Raw genomic sequence first — 17,546 nt, forward strand, 5'->3', positions numbered from 1 at the left:
TGGTGGCTCATATGAAGCTCATGGTTCACCAGAAACTGTATTTCTTATATTCTTAAGTTGTACCTCAGTCACTTTGTGATTGCTGAATCATACTGTTTTACATTTAGCCTTGTCAGATTTGCTCTTACTGGGTTTTTTAATTTTTTTATTGTGGTAAAATATATGTAACAAAGTTTCCATTTTAGCCATTTTTCAATGTGCAGTTCAGTTGTGTTGAGCACATCCTGTTGCCCTGCAGCCGTCGCCACCGTCCATCTCCGGGCTGTTTTCGCCTTCCCAACCCGAAGCTCCGTGTTCTTGAAATGACTGCCCCCTGTGTGCTGCCGTCTCCAGCCCTTGGCGGTCTCCCGTCCCCACTTTCTCTCTGGCTTTGAGTGCCCTATGAGTGGAATGATGCAGTGTTTGTCCTTTTCTGAGTGGCCTATTGTACTTAATATGCTCAAAGTTCATCCATGTCATAGCATTAAAATTACCTTACTTTTTAGGGATGAATTATATTCCACTGTGTGTATATACCATATTTAGTTTATTAATTCAACTGTTGATGAACATATGTGTTGTTTCCACCTTTTGGCTGTTGTGAATAATGCTATTAATATCAGTGTACAAATATGTGTGTGAGTCTTACTGATCTTACAGTTTTGGCTCATTACATTCTGCCCCTGTTTTGTGTTAACGGGATAAGCTTGATCTCTGACTTTACCCACTTCCTGTTGATCTGAAGATACCACTTGTACAAAATGGTCATTTTCCCCATCCTCAGCCTTTTTAAAATTATAACATGGTCTTTACAACTGGACTGTGGGAGCAGACTGCTTCACATTTATCCTGGGTCTGGGTTTGTTAAAATTCTTTTAGTTTAAGACTAAGGAGGGGAGGTCAACCAAATAACCTCTAGGCTGGATCAGAGTGGGAGGTGTGGGGGTTTGTATGTTACCTGTCTACACGAAGGTCATTAAGACTACACAGAAGCTGGCATCAGGTATCAAAATGCAGGGAATTAATTTGCTTCACAAATGTTTACTGAGCTCCTACTTGTGTAAAGCACAAAGTGCTTTTGGGAATCAAAAGATGAATAAAACCCACTCCCAGCTTTCAAGGCATTTATAGTGCAAAATATTATTACCCAAAGATCCTTAAGCAAGGCTTCAGCCCATTGCTGTAAAAACATATCTGTTTAAGATGAAGAGGATTACAGTATACATCAAAAAAGCAAAGTATCCTCTAAAATTATATTTTAATATAGATGGTTGTTAAGCAAGGATTTGGGGACAGACTGAAAAATGATACAGGAAAGCTCTGGAGGTTAGCTTTCACTTTATTTTGGCTAATATGAGAGCACCAAGAAAACAAAAAGTACTCTTGTTTCTTGACACTGTAAAGTTCTTATTATTTTTAGAGAATGGTAATTTTACATTTTTGAAATTCTTTGTCAGAACAATTTAGTTAATAGGTATGTAAATGACTACTTATTTCATTGTGTAGGTGGATCGCCCCGTGTACACTTTCTAAGGAAGAATATAAGTGCTAAAAACTATTAACATTGCAAATACAAAGAAGCAAGAGTTAAGGTTAGACTGTTGTACCTTTGTTGTATTAGGTGTTAGGAGTAAATATGTAAGATCCATCTTATAATTAAAATTTGTTTAATTTACTCAGTGGAATTTCTTAGTCACATACAGCTCTAACTGCCCTTTTTGGATTCAGGAAAACTTCAGTGAATTGCGATGCAAGGTTGTTTCTAATTGCTGGTTTTCAAGCACCAAGGATCCTGGTAAACCTAGCTGGGGTGGGTTAGAAGGAGATGTTGACAGTTAAAGCCACAGTCATAGATTTTCATGCAAGATTTGCAGTCTGAAGCATCTAGTGGGAACGTCACACACACCCACCACACATACACACACACCACACACACACACACACAGACCCACACACACACACACACCCCACACCCCCGAGGCTCTTTTAAAAGTTTATTGTTTTTTCTGCGTGAAAACAATTTCATAGGAGGTTAGGAATTCCAGAGCTCTTCTGGCTTGAGCTGCTTCTTGTGCTCATCATGGGAGCTTCTATAATTCTTGAGTTAAACCAGGCTTAGTCTGGGGGAAGAAGTCACCAGTGGGAGAGAATAAATGGGACTTGCCTCATATATGGTCTCTAGCTCTTAACCCCGCTTGAATTTAAACTACCCACTGAATTGGCTTCATCTTCAATTGTGTTTTAATCATTACATTCCCCTTTCTTGAAATTTCCTCAGGTTTCTAGTTGTCTTGCAAATCACATTAAAATTCTTGGTAATGGATCCCAAGCTTTCTGCCAGTTTGCCCTTCTGTCCTTCTTATCTAATCACTCTTAGCGCCCACTAACATCCTTTCACATTCACAGTCTCCATATGAGGCTGGCCAGTGACACTCATTCGTTGTGTTAATTTCTTTTTGTGGCTATAGTTCATATAATTCCCAGTCCCTGCATGTGTCAGTCTTCAGTAAGCCGAGTTCCTTCTCACTTGCATCTTCCCACTTGGCTCTCCACACAAGTTGTTGTCACAGTGTGTGTTCCTTTATGTGGCAGGCTCTTTCTGGGCTGTGCTATGGCCAGTGAGGATGGAGACGGGGGATTGTGTCCACATACTTTAATCTCCCGGCTCTGTAAAGGGACAGGGGAAGGGAGAAGGCCGCTAGGCTGCGCCCTGTGAGTACTTTTTGGTAAAATGTTTTATGTATTTGCTTTTGTTTCTTTTTCCTTTAGGTACAGAGTGAAGACAGTGTCCTTCTGTTTGTTATTGCCTGGACAATCACAGAAATTATCCGTTACTCCTTTTATACATTCAGCCTATTAAACCATCTGCCTTACCTCATCAAATGGGCCAGGTAAAGAAGTACAGGGAATGAAGACTAACTTTTGATCCATCACTGCAATGTTGTCTGAATACTGCCTCTAAGTTCCTCAAAATAAAATTGTATGAGATGGCAGTTGGATAGATATCTGGTCTGTAGAATTCATCAGAATAAGGAACTCTACTTAATTTTGATTATAGCAATACTGTTTTAATTTTTTTATACTTGTGATTTTTATTGAATCAATTCTTTTCAGTTTTTTCAATAGAGATTTAATGTAACATTACCTTTTTGTCCATATCAAATTTTACTGATGAGCCTCCGCCATTATGATGGTGTTTTGGACCAAGTCCAAGTCTCCTATTCTCAATTTTGCCAATAAGCTATGACTCTTAAATTAATTTCTAATTAATATGCAAACATTAGAAGGCAATTTAGCTTATTATAAGTTTATTTACTTTGATTATTTTTACACTAATATTATGAATTGGATAAAAGGCTGACAGTTCATCTCTTTATCTGAACTAATCCATGAGATAGTTGTAAGCAGTTTTCTGAGTTGAAAAAGTACGGGAAGGATTGAAAAAGCAAAAGGAGCAAAATTATCCTTGGGGCCCAAATGCTTCATCTCATATAAGGAAAATAGTGGTTCCTAGACAGGTTACAAGTTTGGTGGTTAAATTAGAGATAGACCAGTTGTTTGCAACATTTCAAGTATATGAACTCTTTCTTTCTCTCTTTTTTTTGCAATAAACATTTTTATTAAGGAAAAGAGAAGAATGAGGAAAACATAGCAGTTTCTAACCAACCTGGACAGGCATTGTGAACACTGTCTATCCTGGTTGTAGGGAAATTTGATTGACCAAGCCCTGATTTTACTCTTGGAGAATGATTCTTTGGTCCCTTGTTTTCTGTGGCCTATAGAAAATTCTTCCTTTTCACCCTCTTCCTTAGTATGGCTGAGGGCGACAGCAGGGAACATGTCTTCTTTTCATTGTCGCAGATTTCTTAGCACAGTTCCTGTACCTGGAATTTGGAATCCTGGTACTCACTGTTAGCCACAACCAGCCAAAGACATTTTATTTTTTATTATTAAAATATAGCTGACATAAAATACAGGGTCCGGCAGAAGTAAGGCCTGCTTGAGTGTGGTTGGTAGGGTAATAATATGGGTGTAATAATTTATAGTTTTAATTGGAACATTTCACCTAAAATGTCATATGGTGTGCTTGAGTGTGATACTGTTATTTACAAAATTAGATGCTTATGATTTTGTAATAAAAGATTTTTTTAAAAAGGAGGGGGGCATTATTTGCCAGACCCTGTATTATATATGAGTTTCAGGTGTACAACAGAGTCCTCCAACTATTTATATACCTTCCAAAGTGATCAATGTAATAAAATTAGTTACCTGTCACTGTATGATGCTATTACAATACTATTGAATATATCCCCTATACTGTACCTTACATCCCTGTGACTTACTTATTTTCCTTCACCTTTTTCACCTAATCCCCCTACTCCTCTCCTCTCTGGCAACCATTAGTTTGTTTTTTATGTCTATGAGTCTTTTTCTGTTTTGTGTGTTCATTTGTTCTGTTTTGTAGATTCCACATATAAGTGAAATCACATGGTATTTGTCCTTCTCTGTCTGACGCATTGCTTTGCACAATATCCTCTAGGGCCATCCATCATAAATGGCAAGATTTTATTATTTTTTATGGCTGAGTAATATTTTATTACATAGATATATATAAAGTTTTCTTTATTTATCTATCAATGGACCCTTAAGTTGTTTCCATATCTTGGCTGTTATAAATAATGCTGCAGCCAAAGGCTTTTTAAAATCTGAGCTGATGATTTCTTTAGCAATACTCATATGATTTCCTGTTCATTCCATAGGATGAATTTTTCTCTGTACTCTCTGTATTTTGAAACATAGAGAATTTCTTTTACTTTTGTTTAAAGATTTTATTTATTTACTTTTAGAGAGAAAGGAAGGGAGGGAGGAAGAGAGAGGGAGAAACATCAGTGTGTGAGAGATACATTGGTCAGTCACCTCTTGCACATCCCTAACTGGAGACCTGGCCCAAAACCCAAGCATGTGCCCTGACCGGGAACCAAACCGGACCTTTCTTTTTATAGGCCAGCGCTCAATTCACTGAGCCACACCAGCCAGGGCAAGAATTTCTTTTAAAGTGAGAAAAATTGTGTGGATTCTCCCATGTGATAGTGATTACAGATTTTTCACTGAAAAACTACATAATGAACAAAAGCTATTAGGAATTGTTAATGTTTTTTAAAATAGCATACATGAGAGTATTTTAGTTTTCACAATAGCATGTGCAGACTTTTGAATAATTGTAGCAGTGCACACACATTGAGTGTGCTTTTTTTTATTTTCCTGTCCTCAGACCAGACTGGGTGTACATTGTTAGGGATTCCAAGACACATGCTCCACTACCTCCCCTCCAAGTCTCTGCAAATGCCCCATCACCACTTCGAACCCATAGGGTAGGTTCAGTATAAACCATGCCTCAGTGCCCCTGATTTACCAATATTTGGCATCACCTTAGTTATTTTAGGGAGTTGTTTTGAAGAAGTGTTGATTGAGTCAGGCCAAATTTTGGAGCTAGCTGAACACATTTATTTTATTTTAGAACATTCAGAAACATACCAGCTATAGGCCCTTTCTAAAAACTTGCTTGTGAAACCTGAACTTAAACAGTGGGTAAACAGGAAAATACATAAAAAAGAGCTTTTTCAAAGACCAGTACTGATTGGAAGGGTGGGAGCGCATCTTCTACTGAAGCCGGCTTCAAGGCTCAGTAATGAATATTTTGTTTTATTTCAGGTACACACTTTTCATTGTGCTATACCCAATGGGAGTGTCAGGAGAATTGCTCACAATATATGCTGCTTTGCCTTTTGTCAGACAGGCTGGCCTGTACTCCATCAGCTTACCTAACAAATACAATTTCTCCTTTGACTATTATGCATTCCTAATTCTGATCATGATCTCCTACATTCCAAGTAAGTAAACAGTTATACATATATTTATTTATGTTTTTAAAAATGGCTCTTCAGTAGCTAGAGGGAAATGTCTTTGGTTGTTTTTATACCATGTCCAGGTGAATGTAAACCTAGTTTATTAGGAATTTTCTCTGGTAGTAATTGTGGAAAGATGAATCGTTCTCCATTCAGCTGCCAAAACACAGCCCTTCTCAGTGTGTCTGTGGGTTTGAAACAGTGAATACCAGGGTAGGTAACTGTCTATTGGGGAAAAGTACTGGGTGGAAAACAAAAAAAGCTATTAAAGCCTTACCTTGACTTTTTCTTTTTCTCAAGAACTGCTTATTATGCAATTGGAAAAACATTGTAAAGATATTTTTGCATTTTTACTGTATCAAAATAGACAGTTAATTCATTTTTAAGGAATCAGTAGTTAACGGGAAACAAATAACAGAATAAAATAGATTAATTTATTTTTTTCTATATCTCCTATTTTCTTGTTTAGAAACAAGAACTAAACCCATCTGAACAGAACAGAGCGTTCTCTTCAGGATGGCTTCCAGTGTTTTAATAGTCCTGTTAGAGGACTATGTTGGATAATCAGATGTGCCTATCAGTGCACTTGGTAACAGACCAAAAAACGCGTGACTGAGGCTTCTGTGAAGTGAGTCCTGTTTGCTGAGGAAGAGTTGTTTAGACCTTTTCTTGAATTCTAATGTTCATTTGAAATCCTGTGGTTGACTTCCATATATTCAAAAGGCTCTTCTTCTACCCAAAAACATACGGTTCTTCTCCTTTAGCTATTCCCATAGCCATTATGACTCTGAATGTTATTTTAGTCTCTCAGGTGCAATATTCTCCCCTAAACCACAGGTAAAATTCAGACTGAAGGGTTGGGCTTTCTTTAGCCTGCAGCATTAACTGCATGAATCATCCTAACAATCAGAAGCAATGTGTTTGTGTCCTTCTGTGCAAAACTATTTCATGCATTGTGAAAAAACACTACATCCATCCCTAGCTGGTGTGGCTCAGTGGATTGATAGCCGGCCTATAAGGGGGACTGAGTTACCTGAGAGATTTGATATTTTGCCAAAGGTTGCGAAAGGTTGCTGGTTCAATTCCCAGCCAGGGTACATGTGTGGGTTGTGGGCCAGGTCCCCAGTTGGGAGCGTGTGAGAGGCAACCAATCAGTGTTTCTCACATCGATGTTTCTCTCTTTCTCCCTTTCTTCCTCTCTCACTAAAAAAATAAAATCTTTAAAAAAAAAAAAAAAGAATACTAAACTAAGTTAAGAAAACAAAGAGATAAAAAATAAAATCCATGGATAAATTTTTAAAAAAACAACACTACATCCAGATTTCATGTGAACATTTATCCTAGACACATTTCTGCTTCGTGATTCATTTCCCACTCTGTTATCAGGCCTTCTTCTTTGGTGCTGAAATCATGGTGGCTAAAGGCCATCTCTCAAATGTAAAATGTAGTTGATTACCAAACAGACAAATATAGAAGGCTCTAAAAAATTTAAGTAATAAAAATTAACTTTAACAGTTGTTTTCTCACCTTTCTAATATTGTTCTATAAGAGTTTCACCTTCCAATCTCTAGAGCAACAATGCTTAGTTACAGCTTTGCCACACTAGAATAACACATATTATTGCAGTCAGTGGGCATCACAAAATTTATTTTAATTCAACATAAATTTTTTAAATAGAGGATAGGTTCCATTTTGGGTAACTGGGAAAGGGTCAAGGAAGGTATCGTGAAATCAAACCACTAACAAAATTCTGCCACATTGACAGAAATCTGGGGTCCCACTTGAGGGCTGACGCAGGATTTCTAGTCTGTCTGAGAAGGAAGGGCTCCAATCCTGGAACAGCTTTCCAGGGCGACCTGAGTCTGTATGCACCTCCTCGTCTTGGCTGTGTTTTGGTGCCAACCAGTGCCCAATCTTTTCCTCTACATGCTGATCTCATGATACCGAGAGGGGCCTGCTCAAGCATAGGCAGTCTTCCCCAGTGACTGGATTCCTGAAAGAAAACAAACCTAGTTCTGTGAGGTTTTCCTTCGTGGCTTTAAAAGAGATAAAAGAAAAAAACATAGACGTCAGGGCCTACTGTCTTTTAGAGAGTTGAGCAGATTGCTCAAAATGTGCTTTCTTTACCTCAGTTCCTTCCCCTTCCATTTTCAACCTTCTTTTGTTAAGAGAACTTGGCTTGGTTAAAGTTTTTAGTCTTTCTCCTTTTTAAGGTGGCTTAACTCTTACAGACAATGAAAAAATGGAAAATTGTCTATAATTTTTCAAATAAAATAAAGATTAAGTAAATCTTTCAAATAAAGATGAAAAGATTTTCTTCAAATCTCTGGCTTCTGTCCCAGCTCAACATGGCAGCCCAGACCATATCTTCTGCAGACACATCATTGTGTCAGCTGGCACCCACTTTGCTTCTGGCCTGGACCAGTTGCCCTGGATGTTTTCAGTTGTTTAGGTGGTGATATTGAGGCCAATTTGTACAGTTCATTCCCAGCCAACTGCTCGTTTCCATCTTTATAAAACTTTGTATTTATTTCTAGAAACACAGAATTAGGAGAGGTTGCTCTTGCCATGTTGTGTTTATCAAATTTGGTTTTCCTTCTACAACTTAAGTTTCTTTTAATCTTTTTAAATGGGAAGTTGTCCAGAAGTTATCCAGCCATGTAATATGAAAAATAGAGACATTTATTGAAAGAGATATAAGATAAAAGAAACATTGTACATTGGACAATGATGCCTCAGTCCCCTTCAAAGTAGGCACCTTGGGACCTCACACAGTTCTCCCAGTCACCACCAGCTGCCCCATCTTATTTTCCTGAATCTCATCAACAGTCTAAAATCTCTTCCCTTTCAAAGGTGATTTTAGTTTTGGGAAAAGCCAGAAGTCTCAGGGCACCAGATATGGGCTATCAGGTGGACTGAGTTACCTGAGAGATTTGATATTTTGCCAAAAAAACTGCGCAAGATGTGATGTGTGAACTGGTGCATTGTTGTGAGTAAGCTGCCAATCACCAGTGGCCCATAACTGCGGCCTTCTGAGTTATCTGAATAGTTTCCATGGAGGAATGTTCAAACTTAACGCAAAATTAGATGCAGACTCAATTGCTTTACTCATTCAGTCATTTTGAATGTGATGGCCACACAGTACACATGCTCACTCAACAACATCTACCACCTCCAGTGACTACTACAGTGAAGTTGTCATTGTTGACACATACACATTCCAGTCCACTCTCCTTGGCTGCCAGGTGGCATCAGTGTCACGCAAACCATTCTCGTTATATTAACAATGGCTGAACTTTTTCCGGACAGACCTCGTGTGTGTGTGTGTGTGTGTGTGTGTGTGTGTGTGTGTACATCTATATGTACATACAGCAACACCTGACCTATTTGCAATGATGCCCATGAAGCCCAGATTGTGGCCCATGAGCCCTGGCCCTGGGAGTATTCTTCAGCTGGGATGCTTGGAGTCCTTTGCAAGATGCTCCTCCCCTCTATGTTACCATGTGCAGCATCTGCAGGGCTTAGTAGATGTCTAAGTCTTACTTACATATTTCTTCCACATTGGTGAAAATTAGTTATAGAGTGGGGCTTAAAAAAAAAAAAAAGGCTGAGAAACAACGGTGTATGGTGAGGACTCCAAGAAGTTTGGCACTCCAGGTGTCAGTACCACAACCCCACCTCTGGTTTTTAGAGAAACTGAATGAAACTTACCCCAGGCATAGCAGTTCCTGTGCTCTCACCTTCTTACAGAGGGTGGACATAGCAGCACCCACAAGCCCCCACACCCACCCCAAAACACCAAGACACACACGCACATTGCACAGCAACCATCTCCATACAGTGGGTCCTGAACTGGGAGAGCAGAAGGTAGAATTCTAAATAGCCTGTTGTGAGGCTGAGACTTCCTTAGGATTATTCTTCATTATAGCCCAATGTAGTTAAAAATAGTAGCCGCGAATCTGGAATTGTTTCAGCCATTATAGTTGGGTTCAGCGTGAACATGTGGGTATTTCAAATGGAGACAGTGTCATCCAAGCTCTGATCACCAAGGAGTCACTGCTAGAGCTATAAAAAACCTTCAGCCAAAGTATCCCCATCCCTCCCCCAACACACACACAACTCTTTTTTTGTAGTCACTAAGAAACCTCTGGAAGATGTTAAAGAATGAAAGGGCCACATCTGCCCTCTGTTTCTTACACCAGGCTGTTCTGGCACCCAATAGGTCCTTGTCCCCAGGGATGAAGGTGTACTAGGCCATCTTGCTCTAACTACCACTGTGGGCCTAAAGAATGGCTGCTAGGTCCCCCTGCCCTCCCTCCAGGCCTCTGGCCTAGCTGTCAGCCTGTAACCACCCTATAAAGGTGTTGTAATCAGATGCAACTAGAGGAAAAGTCCTTAGTGTACTTCGCCACAACATTTTCCTTTACTAAAGCACATCTATGGAAATGTGACTGGCCCCACATTTTTAAATGATTACAATTAGCATTCTTTATGATTTAATTATATCTTTACTTCCAGTTTTTAGATCATAGAGCTTGTCAAATTTTCTAGTTCTCGAACCAAAATAGTTCTCTCACTGCTGAATTATATGCACAAGCTGAGTCTCTTCTGTGAATGACTCTCTGCCTGCAAGTAGCGAGTGGAGCGGCTGCAGCCCTGCTCCGCAGCAGAGCCGTCTCTGCAGTTCATCAGATCTGCGCACAAACCCACTGATGTCTTAGAATACTTTGGGAGGAGTATTTGAAGTTTGGCCAACTTGGAAGCCATTTAAAAAGGAAGAAACTGTCAGAGAGAGTTGGCAGTACTAGAAATTACCTCCCCCAAAATACAGGTTATTGTCTAAAAGAATAGAGATTGGTGCTGTTGAGAAGGAGAGGAAAGGAAGGATAGTGTACACCTGAGACCATCTCACTGGAGTTGTTTACACAGTTATCGAGCCCCCCGGTTACAGTAACTTTGTGGTGACCAGCAAGGGCGCTCTAGGCATTGGGATGGAATACTTCTTAGTTGTGGAGGGTTGTCACATGTTGCAGGTTTTAGCATTCCTGCCCCCACATGCTGAATCCCACTGACCGGCTCCCCCAACCATTCCCAAATATTCCCTAGGGAGGCAGTACCATCCAGTTCCTTTGATGATCATTACTTTTTTAAAAAGTCTTCATCCAAGGAAATGCCTGTCGATTTTAGAGAGAGGGGGAAGGGAGGGACAGAGAGGAAGATAAACATCAGTGTGAGAGACATGCCATGACTGGGACCGAACCTGCAACCCAGGCACATTCCCTGACCAAGAATCGAATGGTGTACAGGTTGATGCTCCAACCCACCAAGCCACACTGGCCAGGGCTGAGAGCTATTACTTTTAAAAGTAATCTATAAATTACCAAGGACAAAATCTTCAGTGCCTAAGATACTGGCAATCTATATTTTAGTGAAGACTTTTTCTGCATTCAAACTTGACTTAGTTGTATTCCGATCAAATGTATCAGCACTCCCGCCCACTCAAGGAACAACCTTTCTAAGGAGCCTAAAGCCCGGTCCTGACTCCGTCAGTGATTTGCAGTGAAACCCCAGACAAGTTATCGATGCTTTCTAGGACTTGAATTCCTCCTCTGAGACAGGGATAATGACTCCATCACTAGAATTCTTCACCTGCTTGTTGTGAAATCAGTGAACGAGTATAAAGATAATAAGAGTGTAAAGAATATCATTTGGTGGCTCTGTGGCATCTTGACTGGTATTGATAGTGATAGTAGTGTCTGCCAGTCCAGCCCGCACCAGCCTTCCTCCTTGGCTAATAACTTAGGAAAAGGTAGGTCTTTTGTATTTTTCTTCCCCTTCCCCAGGCTCACCTGTTGGTTGCTGGATGATAAAGTATCAGAAAGTTATAAAGGACAATAAGTCCCTGTGCTTTAAATAGAACATGCAATTTTAAACGATCTCCTTAACCAATTATTTCTTTTCTTTCCAGTTTTTCCCCAGTTATATTTCCACATGATACACCAGAGAAGAAAGGTCCTTTCTCATACTGAAGAACACAAGAAATTTGAATAGTTCCTGTTTCCTGAATCCCTCCAAAAACAAACTTTTCAATGACAAAAAAATGCTGCAAACTTTTTGAGTTCCCAATACGTTTCATAGAAAATAAGAACTATTTTTAAAATACTAAATAAAGCAAAACAAATACCAAATCCAGTGTCACACAGGCCTGGGATTTTATAAAATTTAAAACACACACACACAACAAAAAAAGATGCTCTTACATAAAACATCCTGGCCAGTCCATTAGGCATGCTTTTTCAACCAGAAGTTCCCAGTATTTATTATGGCACTAGAAAGGAATTTGGCATTTTCTACCCTTCTGTTTCCTTCATGTATCTGATAAATAAAGACCTGTAACATTAAATGCTGAGAGTTACAGTCTGAGCGATGACACTGTACCTGCGGAACGCCCAGCTTGCAGTAGAGTTCCGTTTCAGTCTGTTGTGTGTGTAGCGTTCCCTTTCAAAGCGCTTGACTGCATGCTGGAAAATATTTGTATTTTTGAAGCAGCAAACATTGTTCTCTGGAATGCTCTGAGGTTATGGCTAGGACCTTTCCCATCATATCTAGTGAATGAAATATACAGTTTTTGTGTTTGTGAAGCTTTCAGATAATACTCATAATCAGAAAACAACTAGAATCCTTTTGTTTGTTTTCCGTTGAGTCATTACTGCTTACCACTAAGAAACGTGCTTGAATGTAATAAGTATGTGTACATCATAGAGAACGTACCTTATCTGGGGCTCAGCCTCACTCATATTTTAACAAAATGACAGTTCTCAGAAAGGGAAAGTTTCATCGCTAGTAAATGACAGGTACCTTTCATAGTACCGTTCTCAGAATCACTCTTGAGTAACGCATTTGCCAATCGCTATTCTCATTTATGGATCTAAAACCCACCTAGTCACAGGAGTAGAGAATCTGTTATTGAAACTCATGGAAGGTGTTACTTTAGAAATGAAGTCTGGAAGAACATTCAGGAATAGGTTTTTACACCCTTATTATTTTATTTTTTAATTTTCACAAAACTCTTCTGTTTGGCAATTTTCCCTAATCATGGCCCTCTGCAATCCCCACCAACTTGTAAGTCCAGAGGCAGTGAAATGCCCTGGTTGGGCAGCTGAGCTAAAAGCAGGACCATCCCATGTGCTGGAGCAGCCAAGAAATATTTTGGTCAAATGGACATTGTCTAATTAACATCATGTCTTTATACCATTCAGTTGCTCAACTGTGCATTTAAAACTCTTCAAGAAAAGGTTGGTGAAAATGTAAGGCTCAAGTTTAAATGTGCATTAGATTTTAAACACAGGATATTCTTTGTGGAACATTTTTGTCTTTTTTTTTTTCTACTTGGTTGATCTTTAAAATTTTAATAGTCTAGCTTACAGAGTACTTATTTAAAATATAATTGCTAATATCAGAAGAGTGTCATAATGGAAAACTAATTTTTTAATTGCTTATTTTCATAGAGGCATGAAAATTAGTATAAAATGAGAAAAAATATGCAGACTAAAGTATAATGCAGGCAGTTGTATAATAAATTATTTTTGAAGTTGAACATTAAAATTCTGCTCCTTAAAGTCAGCATTCAACTTGGGTGTGCTGAGATTAGAATCTGTTCTCGTACTTGATAAAATATGTGGGAAAGATTGTATTTCATGCTTTTCTCTTTTTACTCTCCAAAATGTATTTCTACTGTAAAATGGAATCAATTTGGGTTATATTAGACTTATTACTTAATTTGGGTAAGATTTTTTCAATTGTTTTTGGAATAGTTAGTAGACGATGGGATGAAAAATGCAGGTTTTTCAAGATTGCTGGATTGGTTTTATTCAGGCCTCTCTGTTATAATTTGTCACTATTTACGAAAACACACTGTTGCAGACAGTGGTATTGAATCTAACTGAACTTTGGCAACAAGAACACAGCCAACAACTCCTTTCTCAAAAAGAGTCCCAACCCCAGTGTTATTTTTGAACATCAAACATTGAAAATGCTTATGGCAGATCAGTAAGACTTGCCATCGTGTCCTTCAGTAACTGCTTCCTTTAGCTCCAACATAAATTGATTTTTCCTTTGAAGTGGTGGCATCCTTTTATGAGCTGAGACCATCAAACCCCACCAAATGTCCCTCTGCTTATAAAGTGTGAATGAAGAGGTGGGGTTGGTGGTTATTTTGTCAGACTGCAGGTTCATTGCCGGGCACAGTCATAGGCATTGTCTGCCCAGCTGCGCCCCACTAGGCTGTTTCAGAGCCCCTCTCAGGGACCACCTTCTGGCAGGGAATTCTGTGAAGTACGCAGTAGTGCTTTGTAGACACAGCTGCTAATTTGCATATTGCTGTGTTCTGTTTGCTAAGGTTGGGAATTTTCATTTAACATGAACTGCCTATTATCAAAGGCACCATGGAGAGTTAGTCATGGAATAAAGCACCATCCTCCCAGACAAGGTTCCTCTGAAGTGAACTTCCTACAGAAGATGTAGCGTTAAAGAGGCATGTGAACAGATTCTGCCCTCATTTCCATTTGAGCTTTTAGTTATTCATCTAATAAAAGGTTGGCATTTACGTGATACAATCTATGAATTATTTTCAATTCTAAGTTTCAGATAAAACATAAAACGTCAAAATCAGCATATACCACTCCTTTGGAATTTGGGTAAAAATTTATACAACCATATATATATAGTCATTTTTGTATTTTTTCTATGTTGTGAAAACCAAAATTGTAATTTTATAAGTCTTTGATTCACTAAAATTCTATAATTTAAATGGATTTTTTGTATATTTAGAAATAAGCATTCAAAGACTATGCTAAACTTTCTATGCATGCATTTGGAAGCTGTTTTTACCTGATAATGTTAACATACTAATAAGTTGTATTCATAAAATACTGATCTGTGTTGCATTTCAGAATAAACTGGTGCGTGCTCTGCCTGGATCTGAAATACTGACCAGTTGATTCTTAGTGATTTTTTTCACATTAAATTGGCCTGAAAGTGGTGGAGTAGGAATATGGAAGAGTTTCAGTTCTGTTACAGATTCCAGTTCTTTCTTTGACAGAGTTGAAATGTACCTCTACTAACCATAATGATCCTGCACTTACAGGAAAAATAGACAGGTTATATTAAGAGGTTTCCATAAAGTCATTCTTCCTGCTAGTCTTCAGAGGGACAAGAGGGATTCCTCATGTAATGACCAGAAAACCTAAGAAATTCATCAGTAAAAGATGGACGGGTTTTTTTTTTTTTCTTTTCTGTTTAATCTAACTCATCTAACAGAAGTTGAAAGGGGAAATACTATGGCCCGGCCATGTTCATCGTATATTCAAATACCTGGTCAAAGGGTCACGTACCTCCTTCTGAACATGCAGGACAATCCTGGACGCTGCTTTGCACACCCTGAAGTTGTGGAAAGGACACAGCAGGACACTCTCAGTCCAGCCAGTTCTAAAATTTCTTCACCTTAAAATGAAAGTGCTGATGTCTTCAGGTGCTAGGCACTTTCTCATTATTTCTTTGGGTGATTTCTAGTCTTACCTCCAGCAGTAAGGTGCCCCCACGTGAGTCTTCCAGGTCTCCTTCAGAGTTAACAACCACTGGTGTCCAAGAGTGTGATCTTGATTCCAAAGGGGAACATTTTCTTTCTAAATGCTTTCTGATCACAGCTTAGATGTTACCAGCGCAGTGGTTAGAGTTATAACTACCTCTCTCATACAGAGTTTTATCTTTTTGAGAGGTAGGCTTTTTATTTACAAAAAGAAAAATAAAATTATTGCAACTGAAAATGAGGACCAGATGGTAAAGTTAATAGTAGAGGCAATCCAGAAAATACCACTTTACAATCTTAGGGTGGCAATGGAAACTAGGGCTTTCTAATTTGTCATTGTCATATTTTGTGGCAATTATGTGTACTATGTTAACATGAGCCCTAGCCTGAGGAATTACCATTGGTATAATTAAGAGACTTGCTGTTCACACAGCATTCCAAAAATACCACTGTGTTGTTCTGTTCCCTTTAACAAGAATGAAGACTAGCTTTGCAATTTCTCATTATTTTTTTTTAATCCTAGCCTTACAAGTAGACTGGCTCATTGTCATACAGTTTAATGGTGAAGAAACTGTTCTAAGCAACTATTACCAAAAATAGCCATACCTATTAACATTCCACTGCCTGCAGCTGAAAACTAGAGTTAGAAGAGCTGTGTGGGGGTTTTTTGACGACTTTCTTTTAGACCTGTGAGGGACTATTTAATCTTTTTCTTTTTCTTTTTTTTTCAAATTTGGAGATAGACCCCTTAGGGGTAAGCTTCATTGCCAAAAATAATCTTTTTTCCCCACAAAAGGCAATTCACTCTGTAAGTCTCATTCAATGAGCAAAAATAAAATGTGTGCGAGCCTGTGCATAAACACCTAAGTACCCATTTCATAAATCTTTTTAATATTTGGACATTGTATTCTGCTCACTAATTCTAGCGCATAGACATTACCAGGGCAGCTCTCTTGCAGCTGTCTTTGACCTTGGTGGGTGCAATCCACATACCTTTCCAGATGCTATCCTTGGTTAAAGCCCAAACATCATTTTTGCCTCCCATGTTGTTGTAGCCTGGCTGCCCCGCTGTGGGGCAGCACCTCTCTAGTGATCTGGGGCCGTGGGAATTAAAGGAGTTTGGGAAACAGCTTTAGGCCAAAGACATGGAAGGGGCGAAAAAACACTAATGAAAATTAGTTACGGGTCTCTAATGTCCATATAAAGTAAAGGCAGTCAGATCTCAGCTTGTCCTGGAGGGATACAGGAAGTAATACTTTTAAAGCAGAGAAACCAGCTTGGATGCATGCTGGGCGGCTCCATCTATTGCCTACTGCAGAGCCCTCCTGGCATGGACCTGCAGGCTGCTTGGTTTCGAAATGCACAGGGCTTTTGGAGCTAGTCAGAAGGCAGGTGTTAGTGCTCTTGTTTAACGGGAGAGCCTGCTTGCTAGTCTTTGAAACGTTCGGGGAGGTCAGTTCCCACTCTTCTTCTGTCTCTGGATATTTTTGGAGGGTAGCCTGGGCCGTGAGAAAATGTCAGGCCACCTTATAAGGCCACGTCTGGCCCCAAGAATGCTTGTCTGCAGCATATCCAATACACTCCGTGGGTGTGAATTAACTTGACTTTTGGACTGTGGGTTTTCTCACAGATTTAAAATGCTTCTGTTCATGCCATGGATTATTCTCACTCTTTAACAGGCTTAAAGTCTCCCTCAAGAAAGAGCTGTTTAAATGACACCAACTTTGGACATACCAAATAGATACCCAAAAGCACATGTAAACCAGCTAATGTCCTCGACCACCACACTTGTCACTGTGTGGGGCCGGTAGCAATAGCCTGCCTCTGCTGGTTGGTTCCTACAGGGTCCGACAGAAGCAGTGCCTGCTTGAGTGTGGTTGGTAGGGTGATAATATGGGTGTAATAATTTAGTTTTAATTCGAACATTTCACCTAAAATGTCATGTGGTGTGTTTGAGTGTGTTATTGTTATATTACAGAATTACATGCTTATAATTTTGTAATAGAAAAGGGGCGTTATTTGTGCTGGACCCTGTATAACTAGTTTATGTCAGAGTGAAATGCACAGAATGTTAG

The 17,546-nt window shown here is 39.2% G+C and overlaps 1 protein-coding gene across 1 annotated transcript in view; it reads left to right on the plus strand.

The window, feature by feature from the left end:
• Positions 1 to 14,882, plus strand: part of HACD2 (3-hydroxyacyl-CoA dehydratase 2) — a 109,540-nt gene extending 94,658 nt beyond the window's left edge. The window contains exons 5-7 of the mRNA XM_054575202.1: positions 2,749 to 2,870; positions 5,692 to 5,870; positions 11,854 to 14,882. Coding sequence (XP_054431177.1) covers positions 2,749 to 2,870; positions 5,692 to 5,870; positions 11,854 to 11,936 — 384 coding nt within the window. The 3' untranslated portion in view covers positions 11,937 to 14,882. The remainder of the gene's footprint in view (positions 1 to 2,748; positions 2,871 to 5,691; positions 5,871 to 11,853) is intronic.
• The last annotated feature ends 2,664 nt before the right edge of the window (positions 14,883 to 17,546 follow it).

Source organism: Pteronotus mesoamericanus, unplaced genomic scaffold (assembly GCF_021234165.1).
Source record: "Pteronotus mesoamericanus isolate MK-2021 breed Mesoamerican mustached bat unplaced genomic scaffold, CSHL_Meso_final contig_27, whole genome shotgun sequence".
Lineage (NCBI taxonomy): Eukaryota > Metazoa > Chordata > Mammalia > Chiroptera > Mormoopidae > Pteronotus > Pteronotus mesoamericanus.